At 42.1% G+C, this 17,714-nt stretch overlaps 1 protein-coding gene across 1 annotated transcript in view; it reads left to right on the top strand.

Annotated features, from left to right (window-relative positions):
- Positions 1–17,714, top strand: part of AGBL4 (AGBL carboxypeptidase 4) — a gene marked incomplete at its 5' end in the record, with an annotated part of 879,139 nt that overhangs the window by 661,196 nt on the left and 200,229 nt on the right. Inside the window, one exon of the mRNA XM_041483183.1 lies at positions 12,471–12,560. Coding sequence (XP_041339117.1) covers positions 12,471–12,560 — 90 coding nt within the window. The remainder of the gene's footprint in view (positions 1–12,470; positions 12,561–17,714) is intronic.

Raw genomic sequence — 17,714 nt, 5'->3', positions numbered from 1 at the left:
TCCCCCTGGCTGTGTTTTCCCTTCTTCACCCTTAGGTACTTTCAACAGATTGGGGTGAGAAGGTTTGTTTTTGCTTTAAATAACTTAAAATCAGCAGCAGAGTCTTTGATCTATCACCACCCAGTATTGGCTGACCCTTGGGGGCACAGAGAGTGTTTGGGAGTAAATATAAATTCTGTTATGGAATTCCTTCTTGGCTTGGGAATTCAAATGCCAGGTGGCAGAATTCCTTATGGTGAGGGGATGTGAATGCAGTCCTCCCTCAAACAGGAAGGGCTGAGCAGCCAAAATTGTATTAAATGACATAGGTATGCATGTTGAAATTGTCCCTATACTTCAGGAATTTTGGTACCATCCAGAATATGCAAACAGAGCCCTGTTAGCACCAGGATGATGGGGATAACACACAGGATGGGGGAGTTGGGGAACTTGGAAAAATGGATTAGTCTTTTCCACTCCCCCTTTAATTAGCCAGTTTTTTCTATTTAATTCAGGATGGATGTCGGGGTGGGGAAACAGCAGTGCTTCTGCAGATGTGGCAAGATGCCTGCAGAGGAAAGGCTTTGGAAAAGAGGAGAGAAGTCCATTTCAGCTGTACGCCCTGGAAAGGGGTGATAGCCACCAGCCTGCACTAAAGGGGACCCTGGGTGCTGTGTCCTGCTAAAGCTGGGTGCATGGCAAGGGAGCCTCTGTGGTTCTGGAGACTTTTTCACTGCGGTCATTGCTCCTTTACGTGGAGAGATGCTGCAGGCTCAAAACACCTTGGGTGCTGCCCTTCTGTTGTTCCAAAATGCATCAAGCGAACAGAAATCAAGAGTAAGAAGTTTAGAGATGCCTTGCTGAGTACTGGGGTGTTCTGAGGACAATGATAAGCAGTACTGTATGATCCAGGGTCATCTTCTTCCATGAATCTTTTTCTTTGGAGTAGTGTTAAAACTCCACTAGAAAGGTAGTAAGATGCATGGGTGATGTGAAGGTTGACATGGTCTGAAATGCCAGTGGGCTCACTGGGGCAGGAAGATGCTGGTGGCCAGGGAAGTTACTTGTATGCCATGAAGTGATTTTCTTGCTTGTTTTGCCTTTTTCAGAGGTTTTGTAGGGCCTGAGTAGCATTTGCAGCTGGCACTTTTGATGGTCTGGATGGAGAAACAAACCCCAACTGAATTGCAAGTGGCAAAGTCCTGGGCTTTCTTCTGGCACTGGGTAGCTCCTAAGTTCAAGATACTTAATTAAACTCAAAGTACTTATTTAAAGTTACTTACTTAATTAAAGTCAACAACATGTCAATGCTGATGGAAGCAATGACACCATCTCAGGCATCCTTCTGTGATGTCAACTGCTGTCTGAAAATTTTATTTGCTTCTTAGTTTTGTTTTTTTTTTGGTAAATATGCCCATTGTGCACACTGACTCACACTTTTTATTAATGAGAAATGTAAGGCTTTAAAAAAACAATTGCACTGTAGCCTCATTACTATGAAAAATCCATTATGTGGAAGCCATTTGTCAAAGACAACTGTTTAGTTGCTGTAATTTACATATTTATCAAGTTTGATTGGAATGTAATGATTTTGACTTTCTTCATTTTTTTAACCTTTCTAACCCTCTTTCCATGAAAAGGGTGTTTTGGTTTGCTTTATGAGAAAGGGCAAAACATAATTCAATTTACATTGACTATCAAATATACTTATTAATGTTTTGAATAATTGAAATTTTTTCTCTACATTGGAAATGAGTTGTATTTCCAGGCTTTTACATGGAAACTAATGTGGAGTCTTATAAATCCATGAAGTTTTTGTTTCTACCAAGGGATCTAGCTGAAAAATAGACAGCAGAAGACTCTCTAAATAAGATAATGAGTGTCAAGATAGGCAGTCCATATTGGATCTCCATAATTCTGTAGCTGAAGGCTGAGAGTGGATGGGCTTCCAGTACAATCAATGATTTATTATGGGTGATAAATTTGCATCTGATGCTGGGGATGTTTTGACACAGCCCCAGCTACAAGTATCACATTCCCTTGGTCACAGGCTGGAAGCCAGGAGGCTGCTGAGGACACTGATCCACACAAGCCTCTTACACTCCACTGAGCTGTTACAAGAGATGATGAGAAGTTGCTTCAGCAGCTGATACTGGGAGCTGTTAAAGTTAAGAAATGTGGCACTGCTTGTTTGCAACTGGCCCTGAGTGAAGAAATCTCTTGCCTGTGCTATGGAAAAGGCTGCAAGATATGATTTGGTGGCTGCAAAAATGACAGGAGATGAGCAGGATGCCAGCTTTTCCCTGAACTCTGGAACATGAGGATTGACCAGATCTGTGGCTTGCTTGCATGTGGAAGTTCATCTGGAGGGGTCAGTCAGTTCCTCTGGAGTAGTCCGTGACCCAAGCAAAAGCTAGAATAATGCATAAAAAATAAAATAATTTAAAAATAAGATATAAACACCAAGGGAAGAAGCAAGTGACAAATAGAATGAAATTCAGCAAAAGAAACTGCTGGCTAAATACCAAGAAAAATCCCCTCAGGTTGAGAGAAAGCAATAATTTCCTGCAGAAATTGGGTGCTGACCAGGTAAGGATGGTCTAGATGAGCTAAAAGGTCCTTCCCAGATCAACTGTGAAAGGGAATACAGATATTTCAGTCCCTAACTTTGAGAGCTAGAGAATATCAAGCAGCAGGTGGCCAGCCACAAGTATAACCTACGTGACAAAAAATGATGCTACAGAAGCTGTGGCATGCAGTTCATCAGCCCCTCTTCTGTCCTCTGCTGCTTCACAGCATCTCCCACTTGACATTCCTATCTTTGACGTGTCCCATCCTTTAAATAAATGATGACTGAGAGTGATCCCCTTGAGCTTCAACTTGGAGCGTGTTTTTATTAATTTATTTCTTGCTGTGCTAGATTTCTCCCCCTCCACTTTTAAAGGCTCCTTTGACTTTAATTAAAATTCTCCATAGGCTTATTGCCTTGAGAGAGGGAATGTGAGTGTGTATAAATTGGTTTTAACAGTTTGCTGACTAGATAGGTTTTACAAAGCTCTCACAGCCTTGCAGTGTGTGTCTAGTGCAGGCAACAAAATGTGTTTTCCCTTATGCCCCGTGCTCTATTGATTGACTGTGCCTCTGGAATTTATTGCTAGCTAATGATGGGACAAAAAGGACAATTAGGATCGGTGGACACTTGCATGCACATGAAGTTAATGTGGTGCTTAAAGGGAGCTTTTAGAGGGATCACGTCTGTGAGAGAAGCTGTTCTTGGTTTGTTGCAAGGCAGGGGACTGTGGCAGCAGGTTGGCTGGGGAAGGAGAAGGTTTTATGTGTCCAGGTGGAATTTAAACATCTTTGCGATAATTGTTTTTGCAACGGAGGGGAAAATGTCATAAGCAGCATCTGAATAAGAATGGCAGCTTGCTCAATTGTTGGCCCTTAACGAGAATGGAAAGTGCCCTGCCTCCAGGAATGCATCTCACTGCTTTTTTCTTGAAGGAAAGGACAAGGGTGTGACAGGACTTTGTCCTGCCAGACTCTGGGATTTACGATATGTGTCCAATGTTCCTAGTGCACTTCTGTCTGGGGCCGTGTCTGTGACACCTGCTGGTGCTGGACTCAGTTGCCAGCGAATGGAGTTCACACACCCAAGCAAAGCTGATTTAGGGCTGTCGACTCCTCCCAAGCCACAGACTCCCTGACATCATGTCCCTGTGATTACAGTCTGCGAAGAATCAATGAACAAAAGCAGGGGTCTGTGAAAAGGGGGCCTTTTCCCCCCATCTTTGCCATCCTGCTTACATTAAGAACAGGTTTCTCACACTGATTTGAAGCCAACGTCTAACATGACAGTAAAGAAGGATTTGCTCCTGGCTGCCTTAGAGGTGTGTGTACTTCAGCCCTGAGGCTAGTCTGCATCGCCCACCTTGCTGAAATATTTCAAAATTTGAATTTGCCGTGTAAGACCCTCTACTGAGCATTTTAGTTTTTGGTGCTGCGTGTTTGAGGCCGAATTCTGATTTCAGGCAAGCAATGAGTGTGGAAAAAGAAACAATTCACTGGTGACTTCCTTGCCTGTGGGCTCAAGCCTCTCTCCAAACAGAGTGCTGGTGCTTCCCAGAGAGGTCAGTGTCACACTCTGAGGAGCACGGCTCTTCATGAATCTCATTTCAGCAGGTTGCTTTTTCACTGACCGCTAGCTCAGCTACTGAAGAGCTCAAAGCCAGAGTTCAGGAAAGGCCAAAACCCCTTGCAGAAGACCCTGCTCATCTTGCAGGGATCACTGCTTTCAAGGTTTTGTACACTGAAGGTTTTATTCTTCCTAACCCTGTCAGTCCTTGTCCTTCTGCCCAGGGAGGGTCTGATGCAACACATAAATCAAAAAAATAATCATCTCCTGTGTCCTGTAATTGATTATGTCCCCACTTCTTTTCAATGGATGTTCAGGAAAAGAATAAGAGAGAGAAGGGTTCCTGTTGTTCAGGTCAGTGTCAAAAAGGTGGAACACAGGAGATTAATCTGTGACAGTGTTGGTTGTGTTGCTTCACTGCTCCCCAACTTTGAGATTTTAGCCCAGCAGGCTGAAATTTTGGTTGCTTTTCAATTTTTTTCCTCACAGAGAAAGACCTGAGTAGTTCTCCAGCTTTGTCCACTATTTCATGCTGCTCCAACTTTTTCTTTTTTCCTAATTCTCATCCTGTTACACTTTTTGCCTGTTTCTTAAGTGAATAATACAGGACCTAGCCCCAGTGAATGGAGGTTTTCTAGTTACAGCTTCCCAGAAACATCTTTCCCAATTTTTGCATGTTGTGTTGCAGCTTGTTCCTTCCCCATTTTTTTTATCCATTGGCCTTGAGAGGTTAGAGATGCTGGACTCACAGATTCTGGAGTTGTATCTCATGGCAGCTATAAATGTCATTTATACTGCCCTCCTTGGAAAAATCCATGATGAGCACAAGGATGTGGCTGTGCATCTCAAAGAAACTCAAAGAGTTTTGAGAATAGCTGTACTGGGACTCAGTTCTGTTCTGAAGTGCACAAGGTTTTGCTCAGTTTTTCTATGGGAAAGCCTGAGCACTAAAGTTAATCTCAGGCAAAGCCACAGCAAAATTGGAAAAAAAAAACCCCAAAACAGATCAAAGGTGTCCTGGCTGCTCCTGTAACTGCTGGACTACTCTGTGAGGGGGTGGTAATTCCCTCTTTTCTACCTTGGCTGAAATTCTGCCATAAATTATTCTCTTATCTTTAAGTCCATGCATACTTATAGCAAACAAACACAGCCATAGCCCTCTTCACTGGAGAGAGCTGATAGAGAATTGCTTTTTAACAGGTCCTAGCATCATCTTTTGAAACCCTGGATTTTAAAGACAAACTGAAAAAGTACCCATGTAATGTAGTATTTCAGGTGAAAATGTCTTGCATCTGAATATTTTAGTTCTATCCCTTTGTAAAAAGTGAAGGCTACTGGGATGGTGAGAACTCTAGAGGGATGATAGCTCTAAACAGAGAGAGCAAGAAAGATATCAGTTAGCATTGATTCCTTCCCAATGGATGAGGTCTGCTTCCTGTGGGGCAGCTGGCAGCTCCTGAGTTCTTCCATCTCCTCCTCACTGATGAGAGGCTGTGGAGCTCAGTCAAGAGAACCCTGTGGAATGGCTGAAGATCATCATTGCTGTCACTGGTGGTGACTGGAGAAGTCCTGCTGCATATGTAAGATACTGCATTTCTAGCTGATGTAAGATTTTTAGAGAGAGATAAATAGGATGTTTGGTTTGTTCAGTTTGTAATTTATTATCAACCATTGCAAGGAAAAATAAAGTGAGTACTGTAGATCAGAGTTCATGTATTCAAGCACAGATGGGTGAGTTCTGAGTCAATGGCATTTAAGGAAATGGCACTGAAAGACAATCAAGTGAAATGAAGACTTTAGCAAATCGTTTCTAGAATGTTTTTGTCTTGGTGGTTTTTTTTTTCTTTTCCCTGCAGGTAAACTTTACTTTCTTGTTCTATATCATCTGAAGGACACATGCATTTTCTGGGATTTTGGGAATGATTTCTGGGGTTCTGGGATTAGACATCAAATTTAACAAGATGATGTATAGCTTTGAGGAGACACATTTGATGTACCACTTAGCCTTCCCATAATTTACTGCATGCCTCTGGTCTCTGGAGGGCAAGGGGTTGATCTACACTCCAACCTGACTTTATAAATAGCAAAGCAGAAAAGGGAAAAAGAAAGCAGGCTGGGGACCTGCCTGCTAAACTGTTATGATGTGACAGTGATGCAGGTAGGTGACATTAAATGCTACTGTCTGCATCCTTAATTGTGAGTTGTCATCACCTTGGCCGTTTGAGGACGAATAATGTGCTGTTCATATTCCAGATTTCTATTCTTATTCACAGGACTGTATGTTCCAACGTTCAAATGCATATGTATATTTTAGAAAACAAAACCTCAGGTTTTTAGGAGTGTGTTTTGGAGGTTTTTTTAATGTGGAGATGAGGAGGAAGGGAAGACCATAAGTGTGTCCTGACTGGTTTTGCATGCATTTAATTTTCCTGCCTCAAAAGCGTAGTGAACTGCCAGTATCAGAAAGCCCAAATGGAAAAATGGTTGCTTACAAGATGTAATGAAGATTAAAAACAAGCAAATGTGGCTGGGAGGTAAGGGGGCTCTTCCTCTGTAGGCATTTGCCATTTCTGATTTTGCAAATAGCTCTGCAGCGTCATTCGATCTGTGCTTCAGCATAATTTTACCAGGAGATATTTCTGGCCTTTTGCTTCACAGTCAGATCCTTTTGCTGGGCTATTAAGTTGAAAATGCAGTCAAGTATTAACATCAAAACTGTTTATGTAACCTCCCACCACATGGAGCCCCTCCAAAACACCCTGCATCTGAGGAAGGGAAGGGGAAGGAAGGGATGAAAACCAAGAGCTGGGTGGAAAAGTGCCTGCTCTGAGATGTAAATAGGCCAATTCCTTTCAATGTAAAGAAGTTAGGCTGTTGATATATGCCTGTCTACTTAAACTGCCATGGAAGTTCACTCAGCTGCATTCCAGCAGGGCTCCAGGCCATGGGGGATGCACAAGGCATTGTTACAGAGGACTGAGAGGGAAGAGAAGGGAGGAACAAAGCCATATCCAGGAAGAACATCCCTCAGCTACTGTGTTTTATGGTTCCTGGTGGCACTGACAAATGTTGATAACTCTGTCAGCATCTGCCTTCAGTACACCGAGTCCCACTTTCCTACCTGCCCCTGTTTGTCCCAATAGGATGCTCACACATGGCAGAAGTCTAAAGGTTCTTTTTTCCCATTTTCTGCTGAAATATATTTAATTTCCTTTGAACAAGAGCAAACCCAAATCCCAGGGCCTCTGAAAAAGGGGGAGTTATGGAGGGGGAATACAATTAATGTCTTAATCCTGTGTCACCCTTTCTTTGAGACACTGTGCTACATTAAATTGATTTTGCAAATGAAAGCTAAAAGCTAAGCAAAAGCCACCAATCTATTTTGCCTAAAGATGATTTTAGTGCTCTTTATGTTCTCCTAAATGACAAACCAATTTGTTACCTGCCTACATAAACATTTGCCTATATTAGCCCCAGAAATGTTTTATTTTTATTAGTCCAAACTTTATCTTTTTATGAAGACACAGGGGCCCAATAAAATTAGTGTGCAAATATAATACCCAATTTGCATTTTTCCATGGTCAGCAGAAAAGCTGAGTAAAATCAATTTGATATTAGGTCAGCATATACATCAATAAAGCATACGCTCACACAGGACCATTGTAATGGTTCCTGTAATTTCTATGCTGCCAGAGTAAAGAGATTAAATAATATTAAATGCTCCAAAATAGCTTCGCTTTTAAGGGGAATGTAAAAAGAAAGGGAGACTTTGGCATAAAACGAGCAATAAAGGATAATAGTTGCACAATCTCCAACTTTAAAACATTGTGACAATGATCTCAGAGGCAGGCTTCCTGCAAAACAGCCCCAATTCAGCACAGCTCTCATGCCAAAATTATGGTTAAGCACATTTTTGAGCACGATGCAAGTCCGTCCAACAAATCATGTACTTAAGCACCTGACAGAGTCAAGGACAGAGCCTGAATGAAAACCCAAAACTTGGAAGGTTTTGGATGCAGTTTTGAGCATTACATGCAGGACCATTGCTGAGTAGATGGTCCTTGCACAAAGGAGGTTTTGCTTAAAAAACCCCAGGCAGGACAGACTGAAGGTGATGGGAGGTGAGGGTCCCCTGTAGCAGTGCTACCCCATCACAGACCTGACCTTCCATGGCTTTTGCATGAGACAAAATACTGCTGCCTCCCATTTCAGTTAAAACTGCACAGGAATGGGTGTCTGACTGCCAGAACCCGTAGTCCAGTCTTTGCTCATCACTTCGTGGCACAAATGGCATCATTTTTACCTTCTGTCCCTCTTAGTTTCTTTGTTCTGCTGAAGCCAACTATAAGAAGGTGAGAAAGAAAATCTGACCTCACCAAGTCCAGTGGGATTCAGTAGTGACCAAAAATTCAGTTCCTTTGCACTCTTGCATTGCTGAGATGCACTCTCTTACCTGAAATGACATTTGTGGCCAGAAGGAGCAAAAATAAATGGGATTAGCTGCTGATCTGGTCTCTTAGGAAAAACCAGAGTACAGTAAATGCTGCTTGGATTTGATTTGCTGAAGCAGGTTAATGTGGTGGAGGTGAGGCCCTCGGAGCAGCGCCGACACCGGCGCTCGCTTTCGACACAGATGTTCCAGCTGTGCTGGGTACAGACGGGCTGGGGTGGCACACAGGGGGGTAATGCAATAGAGCTGTTTGATTTCCTCTGTGGAGTCTTTAACTCGCAGAGTTTTGTATAAAAAAATGCTGTCAGCAGCCCACCTCGTACTGCAAAGTACCTGGGACAGGATGGCAATATGGAATTCATTTGCAGTGGATAACATTCCATTAAAATATATGTGGGTATTTAAATCACATCGTTATTTGGCCATATGTTTGCAGGATGATGGATTCCCATGGATTATAGCCTTCTGGTCTTCCAGAGATGACAAGATTTTTCTAGTACCTTTCTCAACTTTGAAGTCCTCTGCAAAGGAGTGAAATTCACTCCCAAGTTCTCCTGATGGGCACCAGCCTCAAGGCTTTCTGAGCCAGACTTTCAGGGTCAGACCTCTCCTCCTTAGTGCTAATTTGTGAACATGAATCATAAAATACATCATGGCTGCAAGACCTAAAGAAACCACAAATCTGCAGTCTGATTCTGGTCTGACAAGGTAGCAGAAAAGATCCTGGAGGTTGAGGAGTGATGTTCTGCCTCAGTTCTGTTACAGTACTTAATCTTTGAGGTGCAAATGGAATTCCACAAATTTAATATTTCTGCTTGAATGTTCTAGATACCTACCATTAAGCTGCTGTATACAAATACTATCATTTTAATGTTTTTATAGCAGCATTAAAATGAAAATTGACTGAAAATGGCCAAGTGAATTTCTTGCCTTCCCGTGATGGTTTAGAATTCGATCTGACTCTCTCTTTGTAAGAAGAAAATGTTTTCTGTGCAGCCCTGCTTTAGTTGCAGTAGCATAATAAGGAACCAGGAGTGGCAATTGCTGTTTCCTGGGTGAGAGCTGAGGGAGTGTTGCCAGTGGGGTTAAGTGACTGGCTTGACATGCCAAAGCTTTAGAGGGGAAGGGACATGGGTTGGGGGCCAAACAGGACAAGTGGTATTCAGAATGAGAGACCTGAGCTGCTTTCTTGCAGCCCATTGAGTTTCTTTTCAGTGTGAAATTTGCTTGGTGTTTATCCCTACTGTGCTTGCTGGGGAGCCAGAATAGATGTTGAGGTTGGTGTTGATTGCTCTGAATAGCATCTCAGATCTCCACAGCTTTGTTCTGGGGATTTCTCCTCTGAGCAGGGGCAGGATGGCAGTGGGTGAGCAGCAGTTACACCAGGTTGTAACACACAGTGACAGATTGTTTAGGTCTCAGTCATAAGTCAAGGCAAATATTATCCATGATGATGATAGTGGATAGCCTTCAAAGGGAAGGGAAAATGTTCATTTAAATCTTCAAGATATGTTCCAGAAAAGAAAATGAAAAAGGAACCATTACACATGTGTCTACTTTTCTTTCCTTTCTTTCCAAAAAACCTGTTTTGTCAAAGAGTTTTGTTTCTAAGATTCACTACCATGGTGTTCAGAAGGGTAAAAGTGGTATCACAACAGATTTCTCTGCATTTCTACAAGTCTCAAAGCTGTGGCTAAATGGAGTGTGCCTTTCTGTCACTCTGCTTAAGTGTTTTTGGCACCTACTAAGCAAAGCTATACACTTCTAATCTTCTTAATTTTGATTGATCTTTTCAATCCTGAAGTAGGAAATAGGATGTATTTCTAATGTAACATTTAAATTAAAAAATGAAATGGTGTTTTGTAGTTGTTTAGTGTGTTAACCTTGGTTAGCAGCCAGATGCCCACACAGCTGCTTCCTTTTATCCAGGATAGGGGGAGAAAATAAAAAGGAAAGGCTCATGGGTCAAGAGAAAGGCAAGGATACCATTTACTAATTGTCACTGGGGGCAAAGCAGAGTTGGCTTGTGGGGGTTTTAATTTATTGCCAATTAAAATAGACTTGCATAGTGAAAATTATTGATCATAATAATGATTCTAATAAGTCTTATGAAGCATAAAAAACAACAACTTTGCAATTGAAAACAAAGCCACAAAACACCCCAAACCAATCCTCTGTCCAAAAGGTTCCTGACCAGCTCTGTTCCAGTGTGGCAGTCATGGTGCTGAGCATCACATCTGTGCTGAGCCACAGTCCCTCTAATGCAATTCTGGTTTTCAAGAGGGGAGGAAAACTCATCTCCTCTTGCTAAAGTGATCCCAGCCTTCTCCTTTTGTTCCTCAAAGTTGGTTTGCTGATTTATCTCCTTCCGCCCACACTACTTAACATTAATGCAAATAATGTGGGACGGCCATTGACTCCTACCTGCTGGGGTTGTGCTCCTTTTTGCTGCCTCCCACTTTTCTTCTGCCCAGAGAATTGACCCCACCAGCTGCTGGATTTGGCAGAGACTTTCTTTCTTATATTTCTTTGCCTCTGGAGTTCAAAAACATCAGAGAATGGTGAAGCTGGTGTGAGAAAGAACAAATGAATGGCTGAGTTATAGGGAGAGCAGCTGCAGGACTTTGAGATGCTAAGGAAATAAAAGAAGAAACCTGCTGCAATTGTCTCCTGAGAACAGCAAAAACTGTATTGATTATTCCTATGGTTCTGTAAGGTATGATGTGCCATGGGGAAAATGGACCATTTCTAGGAATTTGGGAAATAAGAATTTGGGAAATTAAAAAAAAATAACTAAGGTATGGTCTTGGGGACTCTCACACATCTTTGAAAATAAAAGTCTGACTTTGGATATGCGTGCAGTGCATCTACCTAATTAAAACAGAATAAACTAAGTTAAAAAAAAAACAAAAAAAGCTTGGCTTTAGTTTCCAGTCTGTAAACTTTTTACTTCAAAACAAAGATTTAAATTGTCTCTAGCAATTGGAGCCTGCTGTGTTTAGCATTACCCCTGCTGTGTGTGTTCAGGTTGAGATAAGACATCTAACTGAGGTCCTGACCTCTTATAGTCTTTAAAATTCCCAGAACCCATTTTGCAAGAGCATAATTTTCATTTGCTGTTTATTAAATGCAGTCACAGCACAAACAAAGGAAGGATCCTGGTTGACCCATGTAGTTTATGGCTGAAGCAGGTGGCCAAAGTGGTGTGGTTCAAAACTGAGGGATTAATCCATGTTAAATTCAGCAGAGCTAGGATCTAAATCTATCTTCCACCTATCTGCAATTTGAAGGGGAAATGGCACATTTTCATGACCTCACTGGAGAAGGTTCCTGGATTTAATCTTGGTCTCTTTTCTGTATTTTTTTTTTTAACCTTTCTTTCAGTTAGAGCAGATGCAGTCCCAAACACTTAACAGATTTTTTAAAAAACACCTCTAAATCCTCCAGAGCAAAGCCTAATAAATATAATTTGTAGCACTTTGCCATTGCCTGGCACTGTTAAGGCTTGGACCAAGTGTAATGCAGGGTGCAATTGGCTTTACCTTGACTGGAGCCCCAGTGCTATTCCTGTGGCCCAGGGGGACATTTATCATGAGTGAGAGCACAATTACAGTGCAGTTAAACTCTCTGCAGTAAATCTTGGGGTTTAAAAAGAGAGCTAAATTTGTTGTTGCAGGTTTGGCTGCATGTCATTAGTCTTGCACCCATTGTGCAGTCTGGGAAGGAGACTAGGTGATGCTGCCCCTTTGGTTAGAGATTGTTCTTGTTTATAATGTGTGACCAATTCTAATGAAAGGATGTGTTTTAGAAATTTGCAGTTGTTTGCTTCTACATCTGAGGCACAGTTTAATGATCTTCATTTCTCTTTTTTCCCCCCATTCTGTCCCCTGCCCCTTTCTGCTGCAGCAAACCTGCGTCCAGGGGCTGAACAGAAAGTGGTGTTCATCACAGCACGGGTCCATCCTGGGGAAACACCCTCTTCCTTCGTCTGCCAAGGTGAGTGTCTGCTCCAAGCTGAGAGATCTGCTGGGATCTGATCTCCTGCTGGTGCATGTGCCCAATGTGGATAGCTTTGGCTCTGAAAGGGGATGTGGCAGATTTTTCCACAGTGAGGATATCAGCAGAATCTCTCATCTAAATCTCATCTTCTTTGAGGCTGTAGGAATGAATTGGGTCCAAGACTTGTGGAGGTTTGCTGAACTTGGTCAGAACTGGACAGAGTTGGGCTCTGAAGCTGTTTGGGAGGAATGAGGCAGTCACAATCACATGCAATATATTTGTGTAAAGGTCCTTTTCTTAGAGCTTTTCCAGCCCATTTTTTTCTGGGGTTTATTCTGTTAACTACTTATTTTTTTTCTTGCTATGTACCATCTCCAGCTTCTTTTCCATCACAAAGCAGTGACCCTAGCTCTCCAGTTGAATTCTAAGAGGCCTCTCTTTGTCTGAAGCTGCTGCTCCGAGGAGCACAGCTCCCAGTGGCTGACAGCTGTTTCCTGCACAAAGCATTCCTGCTAAAAATAGAAAGCAAATTGCCCAGCTTGTATTTATAAAGAGTTGTAAATCTCAGGCTTGTGGGTGCAAATAAATAAATAACCCTGACACGCCTTCATATAACTTCATTGTACAGGCCTGAAATATTGTACTTATGCACGTGACTGTCTGCAGCAGTGAAGTGTTGATGGTGTAAATCAAAGTAGCTCCCCTGGAGCCAGGGCAATTTGGTAATTCACTGCAGCAGCTTGGACCTGGCCCTGCTGAGCCGATGAGCTGCATCAATCAAGCATATGCAGGGTTTATTATGTTGTCTGCTCATGGGGCCACAGACTCCATTGCCATTGGCCCTGCTGGTACCCAAAGACCTCGGTGGGGAGGGTCTGGCACACGTTCATGGCCTTCTCTGTGTGCTCCTCATCCTGGCAAGGTGCTGTGTCTGGCATCATTGAGGCAAAAGCTCAGCAGCTGCCCCCTCTGCTGCCCCAGCCCCATGGGCTTGCAGGACACTCTCCTTGCTGGCCTGGAGTAGCAAAGGTAAAACCCTTCCTCTAATAAAACAATGCTTCAGACTGAGAGCAGGAAAACTCAGCGAGTTTCCCATCTCCTGCCGTGCCACAGTCAATGCAGGGCATTATAGCACACATGATGTTTGTTAATGAATATGGATTTTTAATTGGCTGCTTTGATTCTGTTTGTGGCTGCTGGCATAGCCCTGTGAAATGAAAGCTGAGGCATGCTGCTGAGGTGGTGCTTTGTAAATGATGTTATTTTATTTTGATAATGGAGAGTTTATTCAAAAGGGAAATAATAAAAAAAAAAAAAGGATGTGTAAAAGCATGTGGCATGCTTAGCCTGATGAAACAGCTAGATAGAAGTCATGCTCTGATTGTCTCATGGAAACTTTGTGCTTTGTAATAAAAAAAAAAAAAAAAAAAAAAAAAAAAACCAAAGAAAACCCAAACAAAAAAAGTAGGAAATAGAAGAAAAATAACAAGGAGGTATGAAGGTATCAGTTTTGGCAAAGCACATGAGAAACTTGCTGTGGCTGAGTTACAGCTCCTGCTTGACACCCTGAGCCACAGGCTCTGGGCTCTGCACTGAGCCCTGCCCCGTGCAGGCAGAGCTGCCTCCTGTGCAGAGCTAGCATCCAGACAAGTGGAAATGTCAAACATTTCAAGGCCACTGCAGCGTTGTTTCTAGCACTGCCAAATGTGAAATTGGGTGCTTGCTCCATCTTTGGAAACTTTTGTGTGGGAGGATCAAAAGAAGGGATAAAAAAGATTCCTCTGGCAGTCAAGTTGAGGGCACACTTAGGAATTTTATTTCTGGAGTCTCAGGAAGCTTTTTGGCATAGTTAGGTGTTGCAGATTTTATATCCAGATGCCAGCTCAGTGCATATGGAACATGTCAGGACTATTTTTTTTCGTGGTGGAGAGATTTCTTCTGGAATGTTTGATGATGCTCACCACCTGGAGTATTAAGATCTGGAAACTGGTCCCAAAGATTCCCCAGGAGCAGGCAGCATTTCGTGGATGGAAGACCAGAACTGACTGCCCAAGCTTGTAGAATCAGTCCATAGGGGAATAGAGAATGAGCAAAAAGATTTATATTTTTTGGTTTTCATTTTTTCCACATTGATCTTTGGTTTTATTCAGTTCAGTCACTGTTTTCTTTAAAGCCTGAAGATAATATCTGACTCTTTACTCATTTTTCTACCTGTCTTTGGGCTGGCCAGCTCCCTTCTTGCCCTCTTTGGCCTGGTTTTTTGCTGAGGGATTTTTAGCTGTATACTACAAACAGGAGTTTCCTGGGGCCTGGCAGAAACTACCTATTACAGCCCCCATTTCTTTGGGGTTTTTTTGGGGGTTTGTTTGTTTATTTGGTTGGTTTTTTGGGGTTTGTTGTTGCTGTTGTTGTTTATGACTAGTCAAAGCCCCTGAGAAGCAAGTTTTCTAGTTTAATATATCATGAGATGCTTGTGCCTGTCTTTTGATCCTTTGTCCTCCACTTTACCCACATATTATGAATCTAAGCAAGGATTTTGTATTCCTATGGGGGAAGAAAAAGCTTGTCATCTCTCTGTTCAAAATTGTTTCTCTGTCACTCTTCTTCATATTCTACTATGAAGAATCCACTGAAAACTGAGTTTTGGATACAAATGCCCTTCATTCCTGAAAATGTGCCAGTATTTTAAACTTGGATAGACATTTCTGTCACCTTCCAACAGTGGAGTGCTTGCAGCAGCAGCCAGACCTCCTCAGAATCATCAGGCACCTCATCCAGGGTTACAAACAAATGCTGCAATATTTCACACATGCTGCAGCTGCCACAAAACCCTGGAGGGCCTCTTCATAAAAAGATGGATTAAGAACCTTTTGTTCCTGTTTTGGTCTTTTAAGAGTTAGTACAATTGTTAGCCTTTTTAGGAAGTTTTCCTGGTGGTTCTTAACTGCTTGTGGTGGAGCTATAGGGCTGGAAATGGAGACCCAGTCATCAGAGAGTATATTCAGAATATTTACATGAGTACCTTTCAGTCCAAAGGTAGAGTGGTATTCTCCTCCTCAGATGATAATGGTCACCACAAGCACTGATGTTTGTACCACTTCTAGGGATGAGTAAGTAGGAGTAGGGTCCAGGATTAAGAGGATTTGTTTTCATTTTGCTCTCAGAGACCATTTTTAAACCAACTGGAATCACTGCTGCTCCTGAAGGGCTTTTGTAGTGAGCACAAAGAAGTGCAAATTCATCTTACAGCCTGAACTCATCTCTCTCGGGCTGTTCAGATTTCTGAGGGATTTTTCTGAAGTTGTGGGTTTAGATTATTTTCCTTTCTTAGATACTTTTCCTCATTTCTCTCCTCCACAGTATTTTCCTTTAAGAAAATGTGTGCTGTTTTCTCTTCCATACTTTACTGTAAAGGCAAATAAGCTAACTCTTACAGATGTCAGGTAACAGTGTGCACTAATAAACTGTGCAAACCCCTACCCTCTAAACACTGACCATAAGGCAGCTTTCAAAAGCCTTGGATTTTATCCAAGACTTGGTAACAGGGGTATTTTTAGTCCCCAATATTCTCAGAGTCTTATTTTCTTTCCTATGTTTGCTAGATTTATATTCTTTGTGGGGAAAAGCAACTGTCCCTCACTATTCACATCCACAGAAAGTTGTAGGAGACACTCCTACCTTTAACTTTATCCTGTATGCTCTGACTTTTTCCAGCAGTCAGTAATTCCAAGGTTAAACATGTCTAGATGTACCAAGACATGTATTTCACCCACTGATTTAGCATGTTCTGTTAGCAGGATGTCATTTGTTGATATGCCAGTGTAGCGTCCACTGCGCCATCTAAATGCAGAAATGAAAATTTGTACCCCAAGCCTCTAATAGAGATTTCCAGGCTGGGATGCCAGGATGGAAACCCAGTGCAGTACAGGAGGGAGAGGAATGCCACAGCTGGGTTTGAACTTGCTGAGCATCTTGGGCTCAGTGCAATCTGACCTGGAGCTGACCTTGAATCTTATGGGCTGAAAAGGAAACAGCCATTAAAAAGAAAATATAAGAAAAACAGACACCTGTGACTCTTTTCCATAAGAAACGGAGAAAAAAATTACTTTTCAATCAATCTTTTTTTCATTTATAGCTGCTTAAATGAATGCTCCCTCTTGCTTCACCTTAAATCAGATGATATGAAATGAAGAACTGATTACACTGGGCAAGGTCTCTTGATTTTGTGTTTGCATTCTCCGTCTATGTTTTGAACCCTCACCCTCTCGCCAGCAGAGGGCAGGGGAAAAAAAATCTGAAAACCTGTACAAATTTTGATTCTAAGTTTAAAGCATGGAATAGCAGGCAACAGACTGCCTAGAAACAAATCTCCCAGAAGCTGTCTCTCAGGTTCTGATTTTGCACTATAACTCACTGGGCTAGTGGGTAATTGAATTTGCTCTCTATGTCACCAGGATGCTGCAGGTGCTATGAAGGATTTAACTCCTGGACAGATTCCAAAGTGGCCTCTTAAAACTGTTTTCTAGTTTGTTTTGTGCAGACAGTGAATTCAAATTCTTTGAATTTGATCCTGCAGGAAACCTGAGGGAGTTAGTAGGAGAGTGAAGTTGCTAAAACAGAATAAATTTTACTTGGGTGGGTTTTTTTCATTGTGTTATGGGGTTTGTTTTGTTTTGTTATGTGTTTGGTATTTGTGTTTTTTATTTCTTGTGGGAAACACAGTCATAAGTGTGAGAAGGATCCTTTTGAAGCCTGTTTCTTCTACTTGGAATTTTACCCAAACTCTTTTCTCTTCTTATGAAGAAAGAGGAGGACTATACTGGCGGGGTTAAAAGCTGCTTTTCTGTTTCTTTTATTAAGCATAAATCTTTTGAGCATAAGGACATAGGTGATAGTAACTGAAGGCCAGGACATGTTTTACATGCAAATGTAAATTCAGCCTTTACCTGTGGAAAGAGCCTTCCTGAAGGAGCAGAGGTGATGACCTTGCTCCGGGATATAAATTTCTCCTAAGGGAAAGAAACTGAGTTCTGTAGCCATTGCTATAAGATGCTTTTGGGAACAGCAGCTGCACTTGAGAAGAAAGCAGTGCACCTAGAAATTCCTGTGGTGGTAATGATTGGGTCCTCAGAAGCTTGGGGACATCATCTG

Source organism: Pyrgilauda ruficollis, unplaced genomic scaffold (genome assembly GCF_017590135.1).
Source record: "Pyrgilauda ruficollis isolate IOZ18807 unplaced genomic scaffold, ASM1759013v1 scaffold6, whole genome shotgun sequence".
Classification (NCBI taxonomy): Eukaryota; Metazoa; Chordata; class Aves; order Passeriformes; family Passeridae; genus Pyrgilauda; species Pyrgilauda ruficollis.
Note: the sequence above shows the minus strand (reverse complement) of the source record. Positions and strands in the feature narration are given on the sequence as shown.